The 24,744-nt window shown below is 55.3% G+C and overlaps 1 protein-coding gene across 7 annotated transcripts in view; it reads left to right on the forward strand.

Moving 5' to 3' along the window:
* Window positions 1–23,847, forward strand: part of ST3GAL4 (ST3 beta-galactoside alpha-2,3-sialyltransferase 4) — a 31,100-nt gene extending 7,253 nt beyond the window's left edge. For 3 of the 7 annotated variants that reach the window (XM_047690196.1, XM_047690195.1, XM_047690197.1), the window contains 11 exons: window positions 611–694; window positions 15,675–15,750; window positions 16,051–16,123; window positions 16,536–16,616; window positions 17,442–17,539; window positions 17,765–17,825; window positions 18,363–18,458; window positions 18,555–18,744; window positions 19,461–19,604; window positions 22,736–22,879; window positions 23,176–23,847. In XM_047690196.1, the coding sequence (XP_047546152.1) occupies window positions 15,735–15,750; window positions 16,051–16,123; window positions 16,536–16,616; window positions 17,442–17,539; window positions 17,765–17,825; window positions 18,363–18,458; window positions 18,555–18,744; window positions 19,461–19,604; window positions 22,736–22,879; window positions 23,176–23,262 (990 nt within the window). In that variant the 5' untranslated portion in view covers window positions 611–694; window positions 15,675–15,734 and the 3' untranslated portion in view covers window positions 23,263–23,847. Of the gene's footprint in view, window positions 1–610; window positions 695–1,889; window positions 1,960–3,211; window positions 3,231–12,333; window positions 12,353–15,674; window positions 15,751–16,050; window positions 16,124–16,535; window positions 16,617–17,441; window positions 17,540–17,764; window positions 17,826–18,362; window positions 18,459–18,554; window positions 18,745–19,460; window positions 19,605–22,735; window positions 22,880–23,175 lie in introns of those variants that run through there. The other 4 variants (XM_047690191.1, XM_047690192.1, XM_047690193.1 and 1 more) reach the window with 4 other exon arrangements.
* The last annotated feature ends 897 nt before the right edge of the window (window positions 23,848–24,744 follow it).

Consider the following 24,744-nt stretch of genomic DNA (forward strand, 5'->3'; position numbering starts at 1 on the left):
TTGGAGGGAGCTAGCCCTGGCCTGGCAGGGGGGAGTGTGCTCTTGGAGGGGGGGCCCATCCTCCTGGGCTGTGTGGGCCCTTCTCCCCACATCACTGTTCCCCTTCTCCGCTGGTCTGCTCCTTGGTCCTTTTTTTCCTCTTTTTTTTTTTTTTTTTAATTTTTCTCATCGTTTTCTGCCTTCCGTTCTTCCCTCTTCCTCCCTTCCCATCTGACTCCTCTTCTTCCCCCTTCTGTCCTCCGGAGTCCCCCACGCTCCTTGCCTCAACATCCGCGTGGTCCTGACATGGCAGCTGGATTTCCAGCCGTCGGGGAGGTTCCCTTCTGGGCTCTGGGGGTTCAGGAGCACCTGCTGTTGTTGGCAGCTCCAGAATTTTCGAATGAGATGGTTCTTCCAGCAGTTGGGCTTGGTGAAGGGACAGTGCCGGCCCAGAGGAAACTCAAAGTAAACTTAAACTCTGCTCCCTGGGCCCTCACCCACCTCCCTGGACGTCCTCCTGGGCAAGAAGGTGGGACCTGGTCCGAGAGCCTGAGGGTCTCCCAAGAAGAGTGGGCTGGTGGAGCTTCTCTGGCTTCTGACCTCCGCCCTCCCCCCCCCCCCCTCTCTCCAGAGCTCCAGCTCTTTCCCCAAAGGGACCTGCTGGGATGGAGGAGGCTGGTCAGAGCAGGGAGATTTTTGCTCAGACACCTTTCAGGTGAGCCCACATGGAGGGTGTGTGTGTGCGCGCTGTAAGTGTGTGGATGAGTGTGTACGTGGGTTGTGCAGGAGAAAGAGCATGGGCGTGCATCCGTGTGTGGACAAGAATACAGGTGGGCCTGGGGGAGTCTGTGTCCTCTTCCCCCACCCCCCTTTCCAGGCCTGCTTCTAGCCCAGAGCTCTCCTCTCTGTGGTCTTTGTGACCTGGCTTTGCACGGGGCTCTGTACTGCCTTGTGGGCCAGCTGGTCCCCTGCTGCAGTCCCACGCAAGGATGACTGATCCCTGGCCACCCATTCAGCTGCCTGGGGGCCCTTGGGCCAGCATTTGCCCCCCGCCTCCCAAAATGGAGGCGTGTGGGGGCTTCCTGCCCAGCGTCTCAACTCTGCCAAGGCGGAGGGAATGGGGAACAGCTGCGTTGGCCGATTCCGGCTCCGTATGGATTTGGTTTGACAACAAAGCTCCCTCTGTGTGTTCTCAGGCCCCTTACATAACCCGAGGGTGGGGAGTTGGGGGGAGGCAGGCAGGAGGAGGTGGAGATGGGGACAGGGAGACACCGGGACAGGATGGCTGGAAAGGGGACAGGGACACAGGGAGGAGAGCAAAGGGGAGTGAGAGAGAGAGAGAGAGAGAGACCATTGGGAAGGAGAGAGGAGGAAACAGTGTGTCTTGACCCTACAATTCTACTTGCCGTCTTCGAAAGTGGGAACGAGCTGGATCTCTAGGGCTTCTGACTTTTGCCCAGTTGATGCCTCATCTTCTCCTTGAGCCCCACCCACCAGCCCCGGACCTGGACCCGGACACGCTGAGGAAGGGCTAGGGATCTGTCTGAAAGGAAGGGTTTGGGGCTGGGCAACCCCCCACCCCGCCCCACCCCCGCCCTGTAGCTGAGCACTTTCCATAAAGAAGGGAGTCATTTTCTTCTCCGCTCTTGGGCTGCCATTCACTACTCCAGACCCCTGGCCCGGCTCCAGAAGCCCCTCTGGCGACCCTCTTTGTGAATGGCAGGCATTCCCTGTGTCCTGTCAGGCTGCTCCAGGCCCCCGCCTAGCTCCTCGTCCCTAGCTCCTTGCCCAGGACCTCCCCGCAGCTCCAGCCCTCTGCCCAGCCCATCGGAGGCCCTGTGGCCCTGTCCCCGCACTGCCCCCTCTGTCAGTAATCAGACATTCTCTTCTCACCATCACTATCCCTGCAGCTGTCCAAATAGAGTGAGAAGAAAATGTTCTCTTTCCGGAACAGCTGGACTGACAGGCCGGGAAGGCCAGGTGAGCCGGCCAGGCTTGGGGGTGGGCGGCACCTTGTCCCAGGTCCCTGCTCTGCTAGCTCCCAGGCAGGAGAAAACAGACGCTTGGAAGAGGGCAGGAGGACCTGTGGGTCTTCAGATGGGACCAGGGTCCCCGTGGCTGCATGGCCTCCTGGGTTTTCTCAGGGTCTGCGTCTTCCCTGTGCCTCAGTTTCCCCGAGTCCTTATCTGGCACCAGGCTTCTTTGAAAAAAGCCTCTGGATCCCGTTTAGCCCTGAGGGCAGTGCTTGTCCCAAGGTAGTGGTGGATTAACAGGGTTGTATTCTTGGAAGCTGAAAACAGGGAGGACTCCTGAAAGGACCAGGGGAGGAGCTCTGGCAAAGCCCCAGATTTGGGGTACTCGGGCACTTGGTTTGACCCCTGGCACCGCCCTCAGTTAGATTTAGGGTGTCTGCCCAGGAGGTAGCCCATAGGACCTGAGCCATAGCTCCGTGGAGAGGAGGTGTGGGCGAAGCCCAAACCTGTTGAACGAGCCCTAGACTCTGGAATCCTCAGTCCCCAGGCCCTGAGCAGCTTGTGCCTTGCCCTCCCACCACCTCTCCCAGGTCTGGGATGATCCTGAAATTGCTAATGCCTCAGGGCTGGAGACATGAAGGCCTGAGTGGATCAGGGGGATGGCTAGGGGAGGGCCTAGGAGTTTCCTCGATTTGAGGGGGAGGGGGGTAGGCCAGGAGGACAGTCCCTCTCCGAGGGATCAGGGTTAGGTGCCCGTGCAAAGAGGCCAGGCCAGGAGGATGGTGAGTGAGGGCGCCAGGCGGGGATACCCTTCCCTGGGCCAGCTGCCTCTGGCCCATGCGTGACTGAGGTCCCAGGCTGCCCTGAGACACTCCCCAGCCCTTCTGGGGACATCCTTACGAGGCTGTGAATCTTCCTCCCGTCTGCTTCCCTGCAGCCCCTCTGCCCCAGTGCCCACCTCCCCCAGTACCTCTGAGCATGACAGGAGTGGGGCTCCCTTGCTGGGAGCTGGGCTTCTCCTGGCTGAGAGCCAGGAGTCCAGGGTTTCTCTTTACCCAACTTTCAGAGGTGAAAAGAAGGCCCCAGAGGGCCAGCGTAGCCACTCCCTGCTCCTCTGGAAGCTCCCGCTCCCTGGCTGGGAGCCCCAGGGACCTGTAGCCTGACAAACAAACCGGCCACGGCTGAAGGTGAAGTTGAAGCCGGGTGGGCGGTGCCCTCAGCCGCAGGATGGGGGAGGAGAGCACCCTGGCCGAGGGGGCCCAGCCGACCTCAGAAGCTGTATGTTGGGGGGAATGGGCAGGGGAGGAGAAGGAACGAGGGGTGTGTTCCTGTGTACGAGTGTGTAGGGTTACTACGTTCCTCTGTGTTTCCATGTCGGGTCTGGGTGTGCCTCTGAGCAGAGAGCTGTGTGTTTCTGTAGAGATGTGCTTGTAGGTTTTTGACACAGGAGGGTTCGAGCGGGCAGGAGTAGGGTGGGCTTGAGGGGTTCAGAGTGTCTTTCTGGGGCCTCCCAGCTCTGGGTTGTGGGTGAGGCTGTGGGCATTCAGATTGGCTGCACATTTACCCTGTGGGAGAACCCTGGGGCAGAAGTAGGTGTGGGTCCCCTCTGATCATGCCAGCCAGCCCTCCAGCCAGTGCTCCCACAGGCTGTGCTCTAGGCTCTGCCCCGAGGGATCCCCCAAGGGTCAGCACCTTCCCCAGCAGCACTTCAAATGCTAGCCAGGCGTCCCCTTACGTCATCGCTGACGATGTCCTTAGAGGAGAGTCGGTTCAGGGAAGGTCTCACCGATGTGCAACAATCTTAAAAGGGCCTGTTTTACTGGCTTCGCCCTTCGCAGGGGACAGGCTGCGGCCTGAAATGCAGTCTTGATTTTTCTTCTTCCGGGTTGCATTCTTGTCCAGGGCCCCACCCAGGGGCCCTAGTGCTGCCCCTGAGCATATGCGTGCACCCCGAGCCCCACTCTCAGCTCCTCTCACTCTGTCAGGCTCCTGGGAATTCAGGAGTGGGTCCTCCCCTGTGGACACCCCAAAGCCTCCCCGTTGCAGAACCGCCATTGCAGGGCAATGCGCATCACCAGGGGAGAGAGGTCTCCCTGCTGCTCCATCTGAAACAGCCGTGCTGAGAGCCACCCTTCTTGGGCCAGAGCTGGCGGGCGTAGTGTTCACCTCCCTCGAGGTCCCAGGACTGAACATGGCCCGGCCCTTTCCCCGAGTGGGGACTTGAGGAGCACCTGCCGGAGAGGGGACAACCAGCAGAGGGAACATCACTCTGGAAAGAAGTGATGAGGGCTCCTGCTTCTGGAGCTGCTAGGGAAAGCGGGTGCTGGCCAGCGGAGGGGCCCCATCTGGATCCCCTTGGGATGGCCATCAGGTGGGACTAATCAGGGGCCCAGGCACCTTCTCAAGGACGTGATGTACCCAGAGAGAGCTCAAGTGGCTTGTCCAGTGAAGCCTGCTCCCTCTCTCCCACCCTATGCTTTTCATACCCCAGCAGTGCACCTAGGGTCTGGCCAGTACAAGGGGCCTGGGTTTAGTGCGGACTAGTCTGGGTGGCAGTGTCTCTGCCTCTCTCCCTGGGCAGCTGCGTGCGTCCTGTGTCGTGTATGCAGTGGGCCCAGCAGCCAGGAGAGGAGAGCGTGTTCATGGTTACAGTAGCAGGCGGGAGCTGCGGTTGTGGACCCCTCCCTTTGCTGGGATGGGGAAACCTTGGGTGGAGAGGAGCTACCGTGCTCTGGGGCAGAGCTGGACCAGGAAGGAACCTCTGCAGCTTCCTTTTGCCAAGGGCCCGGTGTCAGCCTGGCCGGAGCTAAAGAAAGCTTCAGGCTTCCAATCCCAGGATGGCTTTCAAGGCTCATACACCTTCCAGAACTTGCCCTCGTGACCTGCATTTCACAGAGGAGGAATCTGAGGCCTTGAGAGATCTAGGACCTTGCCAGGGATGCCTGGACCCTCACTGCGGAGGCTGAGTTGGACCTTGGGTTTGTGTCCAGGACCCTTTCCTCTGCCCCCAGGATGCCAGAGGTGCTCAGGGGTCTGGGGAGGGGTGGCTGGGGTTTTGGCTCAGGCAGACCCTCTTGGGGAACAACAAAGGAGGATGTGAGTTTACGTCGGTAATAGGGCACCTTCAAGCCCTGGAGCTGTCCTGGGACCACCCCAGCTTTTGATGCGTGATACCAGCTCATTGGGTGGTCCTGTACCCCCAAAGCTGGTAGTGATTCAGGGGAGTCAAAGATGGTGATAGCGACTTCTGCAGAAACCACGCCGCCTTGGTGATAAGGGTCTGTTTGTGCATTTAGCCACGTGTGTTTGGCAAAAAACGTGGCACTTGGTGGCTTTGCCGGCTCCCAAGCTGAGCCTCAAGCAAGCCCCTGGCGCCTTGGGTGCTCAGGTCTTTGCAAAATAAAGGCGTGGGATGCTTTCATTTGATGAAACTTTCTGTCCACACTTGTTCTGTTCATGCATTTTAGACGTCTGTTCATTTCCGTGTTTGTCTATGACCTACCACGCGAAGGCATTAAATTTGGTGCTGGAGATGGTATGGACCGCATGGAGTCCCGCTTTCTCGGGGTGCATGGATTCATGAGTACAGGACATGGCGTGGTGTCCTTGCTACAAAGGGAATAAGATGGGGTAAGGAGGCGAGTGTGGGGGTAGAGAGGAGACCTCTGGCTGGGTAGGCTGGGACCGTGTGCTGGGAGCAGCACGGGAGAGTGGCCAGGACAAGGGAAGCCAGGGAGGTAGGTCCAGGCTTGGGATTCCAGATCCCGACCATTTACACTGCAGGCAACCCCTGCCCAGACAAGGACTCAGATGTCACACTGTTGGCACTGACTGCAGCCCCCTCCCCCACCCGGACCTTCAGTCCTGTCTCCATTCTCAAATGGGGCTCGGACGGAGTGTGGAGGGGGCATGCAAGCTAAAACCCTCCTTTGGGGAGGGGAGGGCATGTTTAGGAAGCGTCGGGGAGGCCTGGCCGTCATCCAGGACTTTCTCAGTCCCGTGGATACTCATTTGTGTGTCGCGTAAGGCTCAGTGTTTATTTCTTTGCTTTTGATCATGGAACAGACTGACTAAAACATACTGTTTCTTCAATGATGTTTTAACCACCCCGCATTCCAGACAGCTGCAGCTTTTGGATTCCACTTAGCACACGAGAAAGGAATATGGCTAATAGTCACTATTCACGGAGCATTTCCCGTGTGTCTTTTCTCCATTATCTCGCTAATCAGCCCAGCGAAAATTGTGGTAGGGGCTCCTTACCTCCAGATTAGGAGACCGAGGCTTAGGGGTGCTAAGCGGCAGAGGCAGGGTTCAGTCCTGGTGGCCGGTCCCTGAGGCACAGCTCTGGGCTAGAGTAGGCCGTTCCTTGTGACCTGCTTGCCAGCACAAACGTGGCCATCTGCGTGGGCCCTGGGCAGGTGCGGTGTGTGAGGGATAGCCGAGAGGCCGGTTCTGCACAGGCACTGGAGCAAGTTGCCAAGGTCAGGAAGAGGTTGGGTGTGGGCAGAGCAGAGATTGGGCTGGGGCGCCAGGTGACAATGTCCCCTTGAACTCTGCCTCCATGCTCAGAACCCTGACCGCCCAGGAGGAGTGGGCAGGATGCAGGGAAGAGTAGAGACTTCCCAGCTGCTCCGCCTTGAGACCTTGGGACAGTGCTCACTATGGCTGTCCCTCAGAATGACCAGGGCCCTCTGCAGCCATCCCAGACACCCTGAGTTAGCCTCTCTGAGATGGAGGCCAGGAAAGGTCTACTGCTTTAAGTTTCTACACGTGCTTCCTGTGCAATCACAGACATGGCCTGGTCCAGTGAGGTCCGAGAGGAACGCAGTGGGAACCACAGTTGCAAGCCACATATGTAATTTCAAATCTTACAAAATGCTAAGTTAGCGGCGCCTGGCTGGCTCAGTGGGAAGAGCATGCCACCGTTGATCTCAGGGTCGTGAGTTGAGCCCAATGTTGGGTGTAGAGATTACTTAAAATAAATAAAATTTTATGGGGTGCCTGGGTGGCTCAGTCGGTGTACTGTCTGCCTTCAGCTTGGGTTATGATTGGGGGGTCTTGGGATCCAGCCCTGCGCTGGGCTCGCTGCTCAGTGGGAAGCCTGCTTCTCCCTCTCTCTCTGCCGCTCCTAATGCTTGTTTTGTCTCTCTCTCTCTTTCAAATAAATAAATAACATCTTGAAAATAAGTAAGAAAATAAAATTTTAAGATATGTTAAGTTAGCCACATTTTTAAAGAGTAAAAATGAGGAAATGAAATAAATCTTACTATTTTAACCCAGTAGAGCCAAAACATTACCGCAGTGTGTGATCAGTGATCAGTATAAATCATTCTTAAGGTGATGGTTCCCTTTTATTTTTGTACTAAGTGTTTGAAATCTAGTGTATGGTTCCCCCTTACAACAAACCTCAGTGTGGACCAGCCACACGGCAAGGACTCCAGAGCCACGCTGGCTGGGGGCCACCGTGGGGGACAGGGCAGGGCTGGTGCTGTCCTCTGCTTTCAGAAGAGGCCTGTGGAGGCCAGAGGAGAGAGGGGACTGGCCGTGTTGGTGGTGACCTGAGTTTAAGCCCCAGCTCTGGTTGTACTTTTAGCTTTGGCTCCCTGGGGCCGAATTCCTAGACTCCTGGGTGGGAGGTCTGAGGAGGGAAGCTGACTTCTTTATGCACTTTTGCTACCTGCCATTAAAAATCCCAGAGCCCCTGCGGGGTGGCGGGGGGGGGGGGGGGGGCTGGGGTAGGTCCGCAGCCCGACCAGATTTTTCCTTTTCTTATCCTAGCTCTGAGTCCGTCCTGGTTGGTTCTCTACCCCGTCACACAGCTTCAGGTTTCTCACCCAGACAATGGAATTCAAAGCCTCTACCCCACCGGCGCAGACACCAGAAGTATGATTTTCAAGTGGTTCCCTCTGGTGTCTTGTGACCGGCAGCTGATAAAGTGGGTGATACAGTGTTTCTATCCAGGAGGCTGCAGGGCTGGGCTGGTTGGGTGCCTGATGGCAGGGGGGAGGTGGCAGCCTGTGGACCCCAAGGGTGGGGAACAGAGAAGCTTCTGTGCTTCTGTGGGAAGCCTACCAGGCCCCTTTCCTTCCAAGCTTGGGTGTCCGGACAGACTGCCCCATCTGCCCACTCGTGAGCCTTGAGGCCGTTGGCCAGTTCCTCAGCCCTCTGCTGTCTTGCGTGAGCTGGGGCCAGGGCAGGCCTCTTGCTCCCCCGACCCCACCCCGGGCACACTGTGGTCCCACTGTGCTGTTCCGTGATGGGGAGAAGGCAAAGTCCGAAGAGTGTGGCCTGCCAGGGCTTGGGCAGGAGTGGATAGAGCGAATCTCAGACTCCTGTTACTGCTTCTTCCTCTCTGGCTCCAATGACGTCCCTGACGAATTGATCATTTATTAATTCAGTGAATTTGTATTGAGAGCCTACTGTGTGCCAGTCACTCTTCTAGACATGGGTGATACGGCAGCGAACAAAACAACTGAAAAATCCTACAAGCAGGGGAGGGGGACCAGAAATGTTGGATGTGTACGGGATTTTTAATGGCAAGTAGCAAAACTGCATAAAGAAGTCAGTGAAGAGATACCGAGACCCGGTCTCTCTTGAGTACACAAGAGGCCATGGAGAATTTTTGAGCTGAGAAGTGATGCAAGTGACTGACCTGTCCTGGAGAATTGCCATTAGCTGGCCATCTCCATCCAAGAATGAGAGATTAAAGTAGGTTACCCAGTGGCCTATGTCACCATCTTGCCTTACCTAGTTATTGTATTAGCTGCATTAACTTCACTGTCCTGCTTGAGTGTCCTCTGGAATGTCAGCCGTGGAGTCTGAGCTTGGCAGAAACATGACCCTAGATTCCTAAGGGGAAATGTGGGAAAGCAGGTGTCACGTACAGTCCTCTTCGGGCGGACAGGGTAGCCACCCGAGTTAGGGCCCAGGAGGCCTGGCTGACCAGCTGAAGGATTCGAGTCCTGTGCCAGGGATGCGATGTGATAAGTGAGAGCAGCCTTAGCCAGCATTCCTGGAAGTCTGGTGTCCAGATGGAGGGCAGCGCTAATCCCGTGGCTACAGTTGTCTGCACTGGAAGCATGCTGGAGAGCTTCCCGAGCAGCCCCAGGCCACGGCATCAGATAGAGACTGTGTCCCATGAGGAAGCTGCCTGAGAGGGAGCATGGGAGGCTGCTTGTAGCTGTTGTAAGCATTCTAAGGACTTGGATCTGATAGAGGACCGACTTCCGTTACCTGCTCTGAAGAACAGCCCTGGACATTCCAGGGACCACGGAGTCTAGGGACTCGTTCCCTTACAGGAGATCTGTTGACGCCATAGGGGGTCGGGGGCTGGACATGTGGGCTCTGGAGCCAAGCAGCCGGAGTCGCAGTCTTTGTCCTCACAAGCTCTACCTCCCTAGGCAAGTAGCTGACCCATCTTGAACCCTGGGTCCCTTTTTCTGCAACGGAGGTCATGATCATGCTTAACTTATAGGGTTGAGATCATACTTGGACAGCCCTTAAAAATGTCTAGTGGAGTAGTTCTCAGCATTTGGTAATGTCTGGAGACAATTTGGTTGTCACAGCCGGGCACTGGGGTTCCTGCTGGCATCTGGTGGGTCGAGGTCAAAGATGCTGTTAAACATTCCGTGTGCACCCCCCACAACAGTGACTTATCTGGTCGCCAAAGCAATGGCGAGGGGATGGGGACCCTCCTTGTGTCCCACAGGGTAAGTGCGCTGTACATTTTAGTAATTAATAAGGGATGTAATGCGTGTTTAATCTCATCTGACTGCTTGTGTGTCAGATGTTTACAAAACATCAGCTACCTTCTGAACTCTATAATAGAGTCTGGAAATACAAAGAACTCTCCCAGACCACAGAGGTCATAGTCTCATGGGCCAGATACAAAACACATATTAATATAACATAAAATTGTATTAGGGGATAAAGCATCTTGTGATCCAGGTCTGATAGACTCTTGGTGTAAACGAGCCTGCAGTTTCAGGTCAGTAGATAGTGGGCGAGACATGAAAAGCAGTAATTATATAACATGAAATTTATATTACTTGTTAAGTGCCAGAAGCAAGTTATAAACAATATTTGGTGAGAAGAAAAACATTGGTTCTTAGAAATATCGTAAAAGACTTCACAGAGGAAGAGCCCTTTGGACTGGTGCTGGAGTGGGGTTGTCCTTGGGGGAAAGGTGCTTAGGGTATCCTGCTGCAGAGGTGGGCAGAGGGGAGGGGGAAAGGCAGCTTCCGCGGTGTGCTTGGGAAGAGGGTGGGAGGTGTGCCTTCAGCACCTAGGGCCCGAGGGTAAAGGCTTCTGAGGGCCACTAAGGAGCTTTGGCTTTTCACTTAAGGAATGGGAGCCATTGAGGCAGGAGGGTGGTTTGTTCCAAATTATTTCTTGCAAACATACCTTGTTGGCAGTTCCAAAGAAAGGGGTTGAATGAGGAAAGACATGTGACAAAGAGACCAATTAGGAAGCAAATGAATTGGGATGGGATCTAGACTTGTTGTGTCTCAAGACCAGGAGATGGAGGACTGTATTCTAAAGCATTTCTGAGGGGCATCTGGGTGGCTCAGTTGGTTCAGTGTCTGCCTTCAGCTCAGGTCATGATCCCAGGGTCCTGGGATCGAGTCCCGTGTCAGGCTCTCGGCTCGGTGGAGAGCCTGCTTCTCCCTCTCCCTCTGCCGCTCCCCTGCTTGTGCACTCTCACTCTCTCTCCCTCTTTCAAATTAATTAATAAAATCTTAAAAATAAAGTGTTTCTGAGGCTCTAGACCGGTGGCCTTCATGCCGCATCTGGGTTTTATTTTATTTTATTTTATTTTACTTTATTTTATTTTGTTAGTAATTGTTACACCCAACATGGGGCTCGAGCTCACAACCCTGAAGCCAAGAGTTTCCTGCCTCTCCAACTGAACCAGCCAGTCACCTCTCAGCTGGGTTTTGTAAAGCCTCACATCCCCTGTGCCTCCCACAAAGCCAAGCACTCAGTAGTTGCTCAGTGAGCTGGTTGGAATGAGGAAATGGGGTAGAATCAATCATGTTTAGTAACTGTTTTGTGGGGATGGCGTGAGGGGGGGGCAGATGTTGGAAGACTGAGTTTATGATCCTGTGGGTACGGGAGTGGATGGGGCAGAGTGGGAGAAGTGGTCTAGCTGGGGACGTGTTAACTGTGGAGAGTTAAGGAAGATGCAGGTAGGAAGGGCCACAGGCAACCAGAAACACGAGGGTGGGGTCTGGGGAGGGTCTGACTCATCAGGATAGGAGCAGCAGGCAGACCTCCGAAAATGAATGAACTTGTCCTGTAAAAACAGGCAGGAGAGCAAAGGTTCAAGGACAGATCCCTGGAGAATGCCAGCTCTTAAAGGGACTGGGGCCAGAAGAGACTGTCACCGAGAGGGAAACAGGGAGAGTCCTGACTCAGAAGCCACAGGCATTGGCCGGCAGTATCAAAGCCTTCAGGGTAGGAGGCAGAGAAAATAGAACTTCCTCAGGTTTGGCACGAGGCTGCTGATGGCTTCAGGAGGAGGAGGGGCCATTTCTGCATGAAAATCCAGGTGGGAGCCGGGATGGGGTCGGAGAGGATAGGGCACAGATACAGAAGTGTGACCAGCGGAGGTGGACATGCAGGGATGGCCGGAAGAGGAGGTGGAAGCAGAGAGGGCTTTGTTTGGCCGGGGGCGGGGGGTGGGTGGGATCGAAGTCTGTTTAGTAGGAGTGAAGAGAGAGTGGGAAGAAGCAGGGCGAAGGGGGATCCCTGATGGAAAGGTCCTGGCGAGGGGAGCGGGGATCGATGTCTGGTGGAAGCACTGGAGGGAACAGGAGGGGTGGTTGAGTCTAGATGAGGCAAGCAGGCAGCTACAGTGTTTTCCCTGCAGAAACAAAGGGACGGTGACATTGGTTACGTGACTTGCTCAAGGTCTCTGAACCGATAAGAATGGAGCCTCTGCTTCTCCCCACCTTGGTCTTCCCAGACCCCTGCTCGGGGACAGTTGACCTTATCCCTTCGCTGGGCCCCAGGGCTCCGAGGGACCTGGCATCACGCTGTGCCCTTGGGCGGGTGCGCATTCCCTTCCTCCTGCTTCAGGTAGCAGGTGGGTGCCTGCTGTGTGTGAGGCGGCGAGTGTCCGCCCAGCCCAAGGCACAGTGGCCCCTTCCCGGGACTTCATGCTTCACCCTGTGCCCCGGGCTCTGCCCTCCAGCGAGGTCTGGGGTCGTGCTCGCGGCCTCAGATCAGCGAGGGACTGCTGTGCTATTTGGCAGAGCACCTGAGAGCACGTGGGCTTCCTGCCCCAGGGTCAGCTTTGCCTAGTGTGTCGGGGGAGCTGGTCACCCTGGCGGCTGGTGGCAGGCAGAAGCTGTTGCATGTCCGACATGAGTGGAGCAGAGCCCTGCTCTCTGGCCCAGGTACTGTCCTGTGACTTTCCCCGTGTCCTTTCGTACCCAGGGGTCTGGTCAATAACGCGGGGCGGCCCACGGCTGGGAGAAGGCTGTGGGTCCACCTGGGGCAGCCGCCACTGGACAAGCTCGGGCGCCGGGAATGTCTGCGGCTGCCGGGCTCTGGTCGGGGCTTGGCCCAGGGAGGGGAGGGCTGGGCTGATGACACCCCAGACTGGGGTGGGGGGGGTCTTGGGGCAAACTTTAAGCCTCAGCTGTCTGCTTCTCACACACCAACACCGTTTGGGAACCAAGACGTCCATTGCCAGGCAGGCTTTCTGGGGAGGAGGTCAAAGGGGGCTAGTTGCCGTGTCTTGGGATCCGACTAGTCCGCTGTGTTCACCTCCCGCTGCCAAAGGTCTCCGCCACCCCGGTGGGGCCTGGAGGGCGGTCAAGTCTGTGTCTTTCAGTTACTGTGGAGCTCGCTCGAAGTGCTGGTGTCCATGCTGGCTTCCCCGAAAGAGAGGTGGGGTGGGGGTTGGGTTTTGGTTTTGTTTTTCACTTAGGAGTGCCTGGACACTGCCTTTAACCCATTAAATCAGAATCTCGGAGATTGGGGCTGAGGCCTCCCTACATTTTTAAACTCCTCAGGTCCTGGCCTTAGGCCAGTCAGTCCAGCAGTGTTATGACCACTGATACAAAGGGAGCTGCCAGGAAATGGAGTGAGTCCTGGTCACGAAGACGGAGAGAGAGTGGAAGGGAGGAGAGGGTGAGGTTCGTGAAGTTGGGAGGTGTTAGGGCTGGGAGGGTCCTGGTGTGGAGCTCTGCAGCACGGAGCGTGGTCCCCGTGGAGCAGCTGGGCACCACCTGGGAGCTGGTTAGAATTCGTGTCCAGCCTCGCCCACTGAGTCAGAAGGCACACCTCAAAGTCCAAGCGGCCTGCTTTGGCCGTCATGTGGACATCTTCACTACCCTTGTCCTCCTCGGCGGTTCCGAACTCTCATGGCTTGTTTATCCCCCGAGGAGCTCGAGCAGATCCCGCTGCTGGGCCAGACGCATCAAGTCCCAATTCCAAGGTGTGGGACCCAGACGCTCTTAATTATTTCTTATTTTTAAAAAATGTTAGCACCTTAGGCGATTCTCCTGTTCAGTCAAGGTCAAAAACATCCACCTGAACCAGTGTTTCTCAGGCTTGAATGTACCTGTGACTCATCAGGTGATCTTATTCAAGTGCAAATCCTCATGTTGTCAGTGTGGAGGGGCAGAAGAGCATGCATTTTTTTTTTTTTTTAAGATTTATTTATCCATTTGAGAGAGAGAGAGAGCACGAGCAGGGGGGAAGGGGAGAGGGAGACACACCAGCAGACTCCCCACTGAGTGTGGGCTCGATCTCATGACCCTGAGATCATGACCTGAGCAAAAATCCAAGAGTCAGATGCTTAACTGACTGAACCACCCTGGTGCCCTGAGATTATAAATTTCTAATAAGGTCCCTAGTGATGCCCGTTGTGCTGATGTGATAAATATATTTTGAGCTGCAAAATATATATTTTTTTGTGGACTCAGAGTGGAGCGTGAGGGCAGAACATCGTCTCCATAAGACAAATATATAAATAGTTCTACACAATATTTATATATTTAAAATATGTTTTAGGCTAACTTCCCAGTTTCACAGCCAAAGAAACTGAGGTCAGAGAGGGACAAGTGACCCCCCCACACACACCGCCAAGGTAACCCAATGTGCCATTCATCAGTAGTACTTCTTGAGCACTGGCTATGTGCTGGGCCGTGTGCTGGATGCTGGGAATCAGACAGAGCATTGGTACCCTCACGGAGCTCATACTCCAGTGGGGAGGACAGAGAGCAAGCAAGGAAGTAACTAGGCTCAGTATAGATCAGGAGAAGTGCTCTGGACTGTGCCGGGGTGAGGAATGACTTGGCAGTGGCTGTAGGAAGAAGGCATGCCACTTTCGGAGAAGGGGTCAGAGAAGCTTCTAGAACCGTGACTTTCACTGATGTCTTCTAACTACAAATCCAGAACTTCACTAGATAGGGTCATCCTCCATCCCTACTGGGGTTTGGGGATGGGTGCTCCTGACTTTCCTGAGGATACCTGGCTCTGGTCCCACATCCCTCCCCCCACTCCCTGCCAAGACTCATTCTTTGGTGTTTGTGGACTCAGAGCGGAGCGTGGGGGCAGAGCATCAACTCCATAATAGGACAGTGTTCAGGATAATTCATTTATGATTAGTAACAAAAACCAGCTCTCATCCTGATGCTGTCTCCTGCCCTGAGGAAATAATTGGAGGTTTTCCAGGTCTCCCTGAGAGCTGGAGCTTCCATCCCTGTCCCCAGTGGATCCCAAGGATCACCTGAGCTGCTTGTGAAAATGCCTGTCCCAGGTCCCGCCCTCTCTGATTTAGCAAACCCCGGGAGGAGCCCTGGAATCTGTGTTTGCAGGAAGCGGCCCAGGGTAACTTCTGATTCGGGTGACAGGGGTGGGGAACACTGCGTGGATGACAGAAATGGCGCCTGGCGTCCCGCACCTCTTGGTGTTCTGTGCAGGCTGCCTAAATTGTTTCCCCTGTGACTCTGCAGCGTGGCCCTGGCTGAATTTGGGTGTAGGGACCTCTTTGCTTATGTGTGTTTAGCAGCTGACCCCCTTCCAGAGCCCTGTCCTTGCCATGCCAAAGGGTCTCCCATCTTCTCTGAGCAATGCCTGCCCTCCCCCGCACTCCCATTCAGACAGTTGCCTCCATGGAACTCCCTCCACCCCCCAGCACTGGGAGAATGAGGGCTTGGACCCTGTTTGCATTTAGTTAGAATCTAGAAGGACTGGGGGACCATCCACATTCCCAGCGCCAGGCCAGAGTGGATCTGTTTGGCTGGAGTGGTGGGAGACCGAGGACAGAGAGGTGGGTGGTAGCAGAGACAAGGGACTGCTTTGGATGGCGGAGAATGACAAATGTCCACTGCCTAAATTACAAATCATAGCCCCATACAGTTCACTTCCATGGCAAAGGTGGGTAGAACTTCCCATCTGCCTCCTGGACCTGGCCCTTCCCAGGTCAAACTGAGGAAGGGGACCAAGAAACCACGCCAGGGAAGCTCGAACAGGCCAGTCTGGCGTGGGACCTCATCTTTGAGGAGTGCGATCTGGGTTCCCTTGCCCCACCTGGACCCCAGATGCTGCTTTCAAGGGATTAGAGGATGTCTGCTCTCTGGGTGGCCACCCCGGAAGCAGCTCTGTGCCTTCTGGAGAAGGAAAGGCAGGCTTCGGTTGTGTCCTCCAGGCTCTAGGTAGAAGGTTTCCAGAGCTGACCACACACCTGTGACTCCTCTAACCTCCTAGGTGGCCCGAGGCAGCCGGGATGACAGCTCTCCCCAGGAACCCTGCTACCCGCTGAGAAACATGATCAGCAAGTCCCGTGAGTGTTGTCCCAGGGCTCCCCGACCCTGAAGGATGGGCCCCCCAAGCAGCAGTCTTCAGCATCTGCAACCCGCTGGGGGCTGTGGAGGGACAGGCGGATGGCCAGGGGGCCCTCTGTTCATCTTGAAGGACCATAGAAACACAGGCTCAAGCCCGGTGCTGGAAAACCACGGCCAGGCGAGGGCCGGGGACCGGGTCTGCTTGAGTTGGAGGTGGCAGGGGCCCAAAACAGGGTCGGTGGCCTCGGGCCGTCTCTGCCTGTCCCTGCCTCTAGCTCCTCTGTGCATGTGCCCTGCAGGCTGGAAGCTCCTGGCCATGCTGGCTCTGGTCCTGGTCGTCATGGTGTGGTATTCTATCTCCCGGGAAGACAGGTACTTGGAGCTTGGGTCCAGCTTCCCGGTCCTCCCGTTGATTCTTCTCAGCAATGGGCTCAGGGATGGAGTGTCGGGGGTGGCTGACCTAGTGGGGCTGGGAGGGTTCAGAGGGCGAGGGTATGGCCCCTTCCTTCAGCTGTTAGCGTGAAATCCTTCCAGGAAGGTTAGGTAGTGGGTTCGGGGTGCAAGGTTTGTGACGCCTCCCTAGAGCTGCTCAGAGAAAGGAGAGCTGGATCTGCCATGAGTTGGTCTCAGAGTGAACTTGGGTTGAGATGATTCTACCCTGCACGTCACTCGCTGGGACCTTGGGACCTATGTCATGGGAGAAAGTGGAGGCTGCCTGGGATGCTGGCCCCTGGGCCCGAGAGGTCTGACTGGAGCTCCTGCCTCCTCCCTTTTCTGTCTCTAGTTTTTATTTTCCCATCCCAGAGAAGAAGGAGCCATGCTTCCAGGGGGAAGTGGAGAGGAAGGCCTCTAAGCTGTTCGGCAAGTAAGTACTTAAGGCTGAGGTGGGGCGGATATAGGGTGAGGTGGGCGGGGAGTTTCAGAGGGTGGGGGCCTCAGTGCTGGTGTAGATGGAGGGGAACGTGTTAGTGGACATGGGTTAGGTGACCCGTGAGGGGAGGAGAGGCCCTTGGACATACAGATATATAAGCAATATAGTAAGACAGAATAATTATGTTATTATATACAATATTATATAATATATAAATATAATTTTTAAAAGATTTTTATTTATTTGACAGACAGCCAGAGAGGGAACACAAGCAGGGGGAGTGGGAGAGGGAGAAGCAGGTCCACGGGGGGCTCCATCCCAGGACCCCAGGATCATGACCTGAGCCAAAAGCAGGTGCTTAACGACTAAGCCACCCAGGTGCCCCATTAATATAATTTATACATTGAGTTGGAGGTTTCAGGGGCCCCAAATATTATATATTATACATTACTTTTATATATTATAAATAATATGTTTAGTATATATAATGTTATTATATATTATACTTTTATATATTATATAATATAAAAACATACACCATGAATATATATTACTGTATATTAAAATAATATATTTAAGTATATATAGTTTATATAACGTATTACATTATTATACCATAAAATATCATATAATTATATCACTAAAATACCATATAATTATATATAATATTATATTAATACATGATATGTAATAATTATTATGTACAATATTACATACTACTATATATGACATATGGAATAGGGGCCTGACCTGACCCTGGCTTCTGGCTTCTTTAAGATTAATCCCTTTCTCATCCCGGCCCTGCATTCACCTCTGCAGCTACTCCCGAGATCAGCCCATCTTCCTGCAGCTGAAGGATTATTTCTGGGTCAAGACACCGTCTGCCTATGAGCTGCCGTACGGGACCAAGGGGAGTGGTAAGAGTGGCTGGGTGAATGGGCATGGTGGGCTCACCTCGGCCACGCTGCTTCCCGCTCTCTGCTGCTCATGGTCCCGGTGCCCGCGCTCTGAGCCAGGCTCCGATGCTGAGGTCAGGGGAGGAGGGGGCAGCAGAGGCTCTGAGGAGCAGTGCAGGGAGAGCTGGCAGCCTTCGGGAAGCTGGCTGTTGTCATTGGCCCCTCCCAATCTGCATCTTTTTGTAGAAGACCTGCTCCTCCGGGTTCTAGCCATCACCAGCTACTCCATCCCAGAGAGCATCCAGAGGTAAGGAGACAGTCCTTGCCCCGAGTCTGGGCACCTTCTCCTTTCCGCCTCCCAGAGATAGTCATGGGCCAGCACCTCCCAGCGAGACTTCCTATCTCTGCTCCCCTGGGGCCAATTTGACCCTTCTTTCCAGCCTGCCCATCTCCAGGGGAGGCAGGGACGCCAGTGTCCACAGCAACTGGACCTGGGCATCCGGGCGCTGGAGCAGGCAGGGTATTGCCCTAATGACACGCGGACCTGGGCAGCAGGCGAGGGGGCTTTGAAATGGGATTTCTTATTAGTCCCCACTAGGAGCCTTCCCTCCTCTCCTCCTCCGCCTTCTGTTCTCTGCTCAGTTCCTCTGCCGTGAAAGCCCAGGGCTGGGCAGTCAGCAGGACCCTAAGTGAGGCTCCTTGGAGATGCCGGGTCCGTGGGGATCAGAGGCCGAGGCAGCCTGGGAAGGAATCCCGAGCCGGGCCCCAGGCAGACCCAGATCAGGAGTTCAGCAGCACGGGCACAGGGGTCTCCCCGGGGGCTGATCACCATTTCCCACGGCAGTCTCAAGTGTCGCCGCTGCGTGGTGGTGGGGAACGGGCACCGGCTTCGCAACAGCTCGCTGGGGGACGCCATCAACAAGTACGACGTGGTCATCAGGTCTGTAGCTTGGGCGCTCGTCCCTTCTGTTTGGGAGGGACTGTCGACAGGCCCATGGGCCTCCGGCTGACGGGCCTCCTCCTCCCGGCCTTTCAGATTGAACAATGCCCCAGTGGCTGGCTACGAGGGCGACGTGGGCTCCAAGACCACCATGCGTCTCTTCTACCCTGAGTCCGCCCACTTCGACCCCAAAGTGGAGAACAACCCAGACACACTCCTTGTCCTGGTAGCTTTCAAGGCAATGGACTTCCACTGGATTGAGACCATCCTGAGTGACAAGAAGAGGGTGAGCGGGGACTCGGGGGATGGGAGAGGGTGGGGCTCCGAGACGGGACCCTGCCTGTCTGAGGACCTCACGCTCTACAATGTCTGCCCTGTGAAAGCCCAGGAGGGGAAGGTGTGAACTCCCTGTTCTGTGGGGCTTCTGAGAAGCCACCACAGCAGCCAGGGTCTGACAGCCTGCGGGCATGAGGTGGGCACTCCAAGCTTGAGGCTGCCCAGGCCAGGGAAGCTGCCAGAAAATGTGTGTGCCAGTGAGAAACCTGGGAGGAAAGCAGCTGGTCAGTAGTCCTCTCCAGGCAGGGGTAGGCTAGAACAGGAGGTCTGTCCTTCCGGGTGGTGTCCCTTGTGTCTTTTTCTCATCTAGTCAGATGCTGACACTGGTCCCATCGAGCATTTTCACCAAGGGTTTACGCAGCCCCACGCTTAAGCCCCTTCCACCTGTTTGGTGGAAGTGGGCAGTAGTTGGACCCGCTACCCTACACAGCTTGTCACTGCGCCCCACCCCCAGTAGGATCCTCCCACCTCTCCCCACTCCTCTCTGGTCACCCTTTCCCTCTTGGGTGTGGGCCTGGCCTCCATGTCCCTCCTGGCTCACCCTGCACTCCTGGGGGCCTCTGCCATCATGTGGACCCCATCTGCCCGCTGAGTACTGCCCGGCTGGACTTGAGAAACAGGCGTGTGCGCACCCCCATCTCTCCCTTCCAATCGTATGCCCCGCAGGTGCGAAAGGGCTTCTGGAAGCAGCCTCCCCTCATCTGGGACGTCAACCCCAGGCAGGTTCGGATTCTCAACCCTTTCTTCATGGAGATTGCAGCGGACAAGCTGCTGAGTCTTCCCATGCAGCAGCCGCGTAAGATGAAGCAGGTGCGTGCGGGTGACGGTGGGTGGCGGGCTGGGAATCCGGAGGCTGGGACAGGATGTTTCTCGAGGCTTCGGAAGCCCTGGAGGACCCCAAGAGGGGGGAAAGTAACAACAGAGACCCCAGGTTGCATTTGAACAGCTCCCAGACCCCTGTATTCAATCCAGTGTATTTGGCTGTGGGCGGGGAGAGTTGGGGGAGGATGTCTGCCAAGCAGGAAGTTAGGGGAGCATTTTTATAAGGCTCAGGGCCAGAGTTAGAGGCTTTGGCAGGCGCTGGTCAGAATTTATAAACTAGGGAGTTGCTGGAACAGTCTGTGGTCTTGACTTTAGAATGTCTGCAGTTGGCTGTGAGGTCACTTTATCTGTGATCTTATATCTTGGAATGGATTTGTCAGAGTGAATTAAAGGAGCTCGAGCTTCGTTTTGTCTTGTGTGCCCTGCTTCCGTGCCATGTGTCAGGTTGGGGAGTCACAGTACAGTTCTGCAAGCTGTGGTTTGCGATTTAGCCCTACCTTCCCAAGGACTTCCACACGTGCTGTCTGAACCCCTAGAGAGGCCGTGTGGGATAGTAGTTGTCAGAGATAGCTAGTAAACATCGCCAGGACTTGGCTGTCCTGCTTCTTACTCTGTGGCCTTGGGCAGATTGGCCACTGGGAGCCTTATCTGTGTGGTGAGGACGGTGTTCAGTGTTCATACTGACCTTTTAAGGCCCTTGTAGAATTTAAAAACACAATTATATAACATGCCTATCACGGAGATTGGTACACAGGGGATGCTCACTGTATTTGCCAAATTTCACAGCAAAAAATTTTATTCTTCACTGAATATCTACTCTGATTCCACTTAGGTTGAATGCCTTCTTTTGTGGCTGCTCAGTCCCTGGCCTCATGTTTGCACACTTGGGGTGTAGGACATGCACCTTGCCCTGAGGACACTCAGTCTAGCAGAATAAACATACAGGTTGTAACAGGGAGTGGCAGAATGCCCTAGTAGGGAGTTGTTCCCAATGCTGGAGGAGCTGAGAGGAGGGGCAGACCTCTGCTGGGAGCCCCCCCACCCCCCAACCAGAGGAGGTGGTCTTGGAGTTGGGCCTTTGAGGGGTCATGGTGCCCATCAGGCAGGGACTTGGAGAAAGGGTATTTCCTTTGGCAAGACCAACCAGCTCCTCCAGCACTGAGTTCTAGCACAACTGAAGTGGAGGGGAGCAGCAAGGAGGCGTTTCATGCCCCTGATCAGGTGTGCGGCAGAGGAGGAAGGCTGGAGCGGGGAGACAAGAGAAGAACCAGGACCCACCTTCTGGCTGTGGGAGGGGGAAATGGAAGGCATACCCTGGATATAGCAGCTTCCCATTGCTGCTTAACAAACCACCAGAGTTGAGTGGCTTTAAGTACTGCCTACTGATAGACTCATAGTTCTGGCTGTCGGTGGTCCAGTGGGGCACAGCTGAGTTCTTATCTGGAGGCTGGAGTGGGGTGGGGGGAACACACTTCCAGGGTCCTTCTTGTCAGAGGTATTTAGTTCCTTACAGTTCCAGGACTGAGGTCTCGTTTCCTTTGCTGGCTTTCAGCCTTGATACCCTTAGCTCTTAGAGATTGTGTGTGTTTCTTTCGAGAGAGCCCCCTCCACCTTTCAGCCGGCAACAGCACGATAAATCCTTCTTGTGCATTCCACCCCTGACTTCCTCCACTGCCGACCTCTAGACTCAGATGTTAAAGCTCATTTCATGAGGTCAAGCCCACCAGGATGCTCTATCTTAGGGCCAATGGCACCTGTAGGGCAATTGAATATCATGTCCTACGTCTCAGATTGGTAGGTTCCACGTACACCCAAGGGTCACTGGGGGCTATTTTAGTGACCTCCTGCAACACCATTTATTTTGCAGGTGAAGTTGAGAGATTTCTCGTAATTCTAGGTTTCCAGCTTAGACAGCTAGCTGGGTGGTAACATGCTTAACTAATATAGGGAATTCAGGGGGAGAGGAGTCTGGCGGGTTCCAGGAGCCGGTGACCAGGCAGAGCAATCTAGCAGGCCCCGGAAATGTGGTTCAGCGAACATGTGAACTGGGTAAGAAGGTAGTGGTAGTCAGAACAACAGGAGGGGAAAACCCCAGCAGGAAGAGACAGATGAAATGACGGCAATGCTCAGAAGGGACATTGGGGCAAACCTGAGCTGACAAGGTCCAGGGAGCCATTCGTAAATGGGAGTGGGCGGCAGAAGTGGTCAGGAAGGCAGGGTGTTGGAGCTGAGGAAGGCAAGATTTGGGACGCCTGGGTGCCTCAGTCGGTTAAGCGATTGTCTTCAGCTCAGGTCATGATCCCAGGGACCTGGGATGGAGTCCCACATCGGGTTCCTTGCTCCACAGGGAGCCTGCTTCTCCATCTGCCTCTGCCTGCCTCTCTGCCTGCCTGTACTCTCTCTATCTCTCTGACAAATAAATAAAATCTTAAAAAAAAAAAAAAAAAGGTTGAGGTTAGGGTATCACGTTGCCCATCCCCATGGACAAATTAGGGATGGAGAAAGTAGGTCTCCCCCTCCCCCCAGAGCAGCCCATAAGGTGGGTGGGAACAGTGCTACTGTCCCCACTTCATGGAAGGGGAGAGCCCATCCTCATCAAGGGCCACACAGCCCGTGAGTGGGGGGCCCCCCAGGTTTTCTGAAAGAGTTGAGGTTTTCCAAGGCAGAGAGCAGAACCTTTCCACTCCTTGAATGAAGTCGTCAGCCTCAGTTTCCCCATCTGTAAAATGTGTCCACCTCCAAGTGCTTTTGTGAAGACCGGACACACTCGTGTTCTGCAGGATAAAACGCTCAATGCGGAATCACTGCCTCGAGGCCCAAGCCCTCCCCGAGGTGTGTTGGGCCGGCCTTCCAGCCTGGTGTCCCTGAGTTACCTGTGGCTTCTTACATTTAAATTTAAGTTAATTAAATTAAGTATACAATTAAATAAAGTGAAAGAGTCGGTTCACATGCATCTCCATCAGCCCGGCGCCCCTGCCCAGAAGCTGCACGTGGCTGGTGACCACAGTGTAGACGGCACAGAGGAATAACATTTCCGTGAAAGTCTATTGCAAAGTGCTAGCCTAGAAGACGGGGAAGGATGCAGGTCTCCCTCTAATATCCCCCCCCAACCCTTTCAGAAGCCCACCACCGGCTTGCTGGCCATCACGCTGGCACTCCACCTCTGCGACCTGGTGCATATCGCCGGCTTTGGCTACCCAGATGCCCACAACAGGAAGCAGACCATTCACTACTATGAACAGATCACACTCAAGTCCATGGCGGTAAGCGGCCCCTGCTTCCGAGCTGGCTGGGACAGAGCTGGGGACCCTGGGGCGGGGGTGAGAGTGGTGCTAAGGGCTCGGATGCTGCTCGAGGGTCAGAACTGGAACTCAGACCCCTGGTCTTCTGGCCTGAGTCTTCGGTATCTGGCCATACGGGTCGTGTTGTCCTCCTGGGAGCCAACCCGGGGCAGGGAGCTCCCAGAAGTGCGGGGGCCGTGGGGGGCATCAGAGAGTGCTCCTTGGGCCGGGGAGGTCCCTGGGAGTCCCTTAGTCTGCTTCCTTGGCTGTCTCCACAGGGGTCAGGCCACAATGTCTCCCAGGAGGCCCTGGCCATCAAGCGGATGCTGGAGATCGGAGCAGTCAAGAACCTGACGTTCTTCTGACTGGGGCGGAAGCTGTATCCACCCGTCTGCCCGCTTGGCCGCCTGAACGACCCCATCCGTGGCTGTGGGGGTGCCTGGTGATGCGCTTGGAATCCCCCTCCCCTGTGTGGAGAGGGGTCCTGGTACTGGCCGGGCCTGAGACAGGGCCGTGCCCCTGGCTGCTCTCAAGGCGGCTGGATCCGGTCAGGGTGGAGGCCCGGGGTGGCTGGAAGCCATCCGAGGCGCGGGCTTTGTGCCCTGTGCCCCATCTCCACCAGGGCCGGGGGCTTATTTAATGGGCTATTTAATTAAAGGGTAGGAACGTGCCACGGGCCGGTCCCATGGCGTCAAAAAAGGGGCAAAATACAGTGTTCTGCCCACTTTTGATAAAAACACAAAAGTGCAGAAGCTGCTAAAGCCTAGCCCCGGAGTGGGCCTCCCAGGAGGGCAGGGACGTCTGGAGCGGGTGGGTGCCCTTCGGAGAGGGGCTGCTATCTCCCAGCAGGCATGGGAAGAGCACTGGGATGGGGGGTCCCACAGAGAATGGGCCCTCATCTAGAAAAGAGGTTTGAAACCTAACATTAAACTATTTTTCCTAAAATGGGAGCAGTTGTGACACCCTGTGTCCTTCAGGTTGGGGAGGACATGGATGGGGGCAAGTGGGTCATGGCAGGGGGCACCCTCTCCTAGCACTAGACAGGCTTGTTAAAGACCAGCAGTGTCTCTGGGACCCTGTGGGACCCAGAGGAGGCCACGGTCATTCAAGAAACAATTACTGGGTACAGTGCTTGGTGCCAAGTCATTCATTGTCACCCTGGTGAAGCAGACAAGCAGGTGGCACCCAGAGTGGGCCGTCTGCTGGACACCCAGCCTGGCATTCTTCATCCTGGTTTACATCCTAAAGGTAGGGAGAGGCAGGAGGATGCCAGATGGGAGTGGCCGAAACCCATCCTCCCCTCTCCGCTCCCTCTCTCTCCCCCTCCAGGCCTTCCTTGCTGAAACCTCATGCTGGGAGGTGTGTGTTTGAGGACGGGGTGGAGTAAGACAAAGGAAGCCAAGTTTCCTTTCTCAGATTAAGTGGGAATCTTAAAATGGAGTTTACAGAAGGTCCTGCCCAGTGGCCCAGGCTGCCAGGATTGGGATGGGGAGGGTTTGGGCCACGTCTGAGGGATTTGGCAAGGCCTGTCCTGCCGGTTGCCGGGCCAGGGGACAAATGCTGTTTTCCCTGGGTTTCTAGAACTAGGAGAGCCCTGCCATCTGCCTGTATCTCCTTGCTTTGTTCTCCGTCTTCCCAGGCCCTGCTTAGCTGCCAACTGGGCATCTTTCCACCCCCACAGCTGTTCCTTTACATCTGGAGCCAGGAGGGAGAGCTGGAACTCCCCCACAGGGAATGGGACTCAAAGCTGTGTTCCTGGCTTTCTCGGAAAGAGTTGCAGCCTTGAGGTTTTGAGACAGCGAGACTGGGACAGGACAGATAAAGAGGGGCAGAGATCTGGGAGAAGC

The sequence above is a fragment of the Lutra lutra genome, chromosome 10 (assembly GCF_902655055.1).
Source record: "Lutra lutra chromosome 10, mLutLut1.2, whole genome shotgun sequence".
Taxonomy (NCBI): Eukaryota; Metazoa; Chordata; class Mammalia; order Carnivora; family Mustelidae; genus Lutra; species Lutra lutra.